Consider the following 2,500-nt stretch of genomic DNA (forward strand, 5'->3'; position numbering starts at 1 on the left):
ACAGCTGAGTTGGTTAAAGCGTTGGACTTTCCATCTGAGGGTCCCGGGTTTGAATCATACCGGTCTCGGCGCCTGGTGGGTAAAGGGAGGAAATTTCTTTTCTTTCCGATCTCCCAGGTCAAAAGATGTGCCGACCTGCTTGTGCCTGGCCCCCTTTCGTGTGTATACGCTTGCGGAAGGTCAAATACGCACGTTAAAGATCCCGTAATCCATGTCAATGTTCGGTGGGTTATAGAAACAAGAGCGTACCCAGCATGCCACCCCCCACCACCCTCAACTCATCCCTCCAAAAACGGGGTATGACTGACTGTAAGACGTTGGTAAAAACGGTCATACACGTAGAAACGTTGGAATCGCAACCCACGAACGAAGAAGATGAGGAGGAGGAGGAGGAGTACAAAAAAGAGAAGAAATAGGAACAAGAAGTCTTCTCCTCCTTTCTTCTTCTTCTTCTTCTTCTTCTTCTTCTTCTTCTTCTTCTTCTTCTTCTTCTTCTTCTTCTACTTCATCACACACACACACACACACACACACACACACGCGCGCGCGCACGCACGCACGCATGCACGCACACACACACACACACACACACACACACACACACACACACACACACCAAACTCGCACAAACACAGACGAAAAAAAATACCCACACCACAACACATCACAACACACCACAAAACAACCAAACCCAATCCAACCCAACCCAAACCATCCCAACCCTACCCAACCCATCCCTACACAACACAACCCAAACCCAACCCAACCCAACCCATCCCAACCAAACCAAACCAAACCAAACACAACCAAACCAAACCAAACCCAACCCAACCCAACCCAACCAAAACAAACTAAACCCAACCAAACCTAGCCCAACCCAACCCAAGCAAACCCAACCAAACCCACCCAAACCAAACCAAACACAACACAACCCAACCCAACCAAACCCATCCCAACCCATCCCATCCCAACCCAACCCATCCCATCCCAACCCATCCCATCCCATCCCATCCCATCCCATCCCAACCAAACCCAACACAACCAAACCCATCCCATCCCATCCCATCCCATCCCAACCCAACCCAACCCAACCAAACCAAACCCAACCCAACCCAATCCAACCCAACCAAACCAATCCAACCCAGCCCAACCCAACATAACCCAACCCAACCCAACCCATCCCATCCCATCCCATCCCAACCCAACCCATCCCATCCCATGCCATGCCAACCCAAACCATCCCATCCCATGCCAACCCAACCCAACACAACCAAACCCATCCCATCCCATCCCAACCCAACCCAACCCAACCAAACCAAACCAAACCAAACCAAAACAAACCAAACCCAACCCAACCCAACCCAACCAAACCAAACCAAACCAAACCTAGCCCATCCCAACCCAACCAAACCCAACCAAACCAAACCAACCAAACCAAACCAACCCAGCCCAACCCAACCCAACCCATCCCATCCCATCCCATCCCAACCCAACCCAACCAAACCAAACCAAACCCGGCCCAACCAAACACAACCCACCCCAACCCAACCAAACCCATCCCGACCTATCCCAACTCAACCCAACACAACGCAACCAATCCCAACCTATCCCAAGCCATCCGAACCCAACCCATCTCAACCCATGCCATCCCAACCCATCCCAATACAACACAACACAACACAACACAACCCGACTCAACAGCGGACACCAACCCAAACCAACCCAACCCAGTCCAGTCCAGTCCAGACCTTGTAAACACACACACACACACACACACACACACACACACACACACACACACACACACACACACACACACACCTGGTTGCCGAAGACGCCAAGGGAGGTGGCAGTGGACACCTCATCAGGCCCGAACCAGACGGCCGCAAGCCGGGCAGGAATGCCCAGTACCCACAGCTGGGATATGGCCGCCACGGTCTGGGCGAACATCAGCACCCCGAACAGATCCTGGGCCCGGACAAAAAAGCAAAACATTTTTTTTTTTTTTTTAACTTTTTCGACACCAAATTCCCATGTGAAGAAACGTCTCCCATCGCTAAAACACCTGAGACTGTATACGATTCTTCAATCTTTAAATCAAACTATTGACAGTTATGAGGCACCATCCTCTCTCTCTCTCTCTCTCTCTCTCTCTCTCTCTCTGGCGCACTTGAACCAATCAGTGAACGCGTTTCAAAAAATAGCCCGCCACATTGCACAGTCGCAGTCATGTGTGTATGTGTGTGTGTGTGTGTGTGTGTGTGTGTGTGTGTGTGTGTGTGTGTGTGTCTGTGTCTGTGTCTGTGTCTGTGTCTGTGTGTCTGTGTGTGTCTGTGTCTGTGTCTGTGTGTCTCTGTGTGTCTCTGTGTGTGCGTTTGTATGTGAGTGAGTGTGTGTGTGTGTGTGTGTGTGTGTGTGTGTGTGTGTGTGTGTGTGTGTGTGTGTGTGTGTGTGTCTGTCTGTCTGTCTGTCTGTGTGTGCCTGTGCGTTTGTGCATGCA

At 50.9% G+C, this 2,500-nt stretch overlaps 1 protein-coding gene across 1 annotated transcript in view; it reads right to left on the minus strand.

Annotated features, from left to right (window-relative positions):
- The window catches only part of LOC143298130 (choline/ethanolamine transporter flvcr2a-like), a 24,208-nt gene that overhangs the window by 18,661 nt on the left and 3,047 nt on the right, over window positions 1-2,500 (minus strand). Inside the window, exon 4 of the mRNA XM_076610850.1 lies at window positions 1,822-1,968. Coding sequence (XP_076466965.1) covers window positions 1,822-1,968 — 147 coding nt within the window. The remainder of the gene's footprint in view (window positions 1-1,821; window positions 1,969-2,500) is intronic.

The sequence above is a fragment of the Babylonia areolata genome, chromosome 23 (genome assembly GCF_041734735.1).
Source record: "Babylonia areolata isolate BAREFJ2019XMU chromosome 23, ASM4173473v1, whole genome shotgun sequence".
Taxonomy (NCBI): Eukaryota; Metazoa; Mollusca; class Gastropoda; order Neogastropoda; family Buccinidae; genus Babylonia; species Babylonia areolata.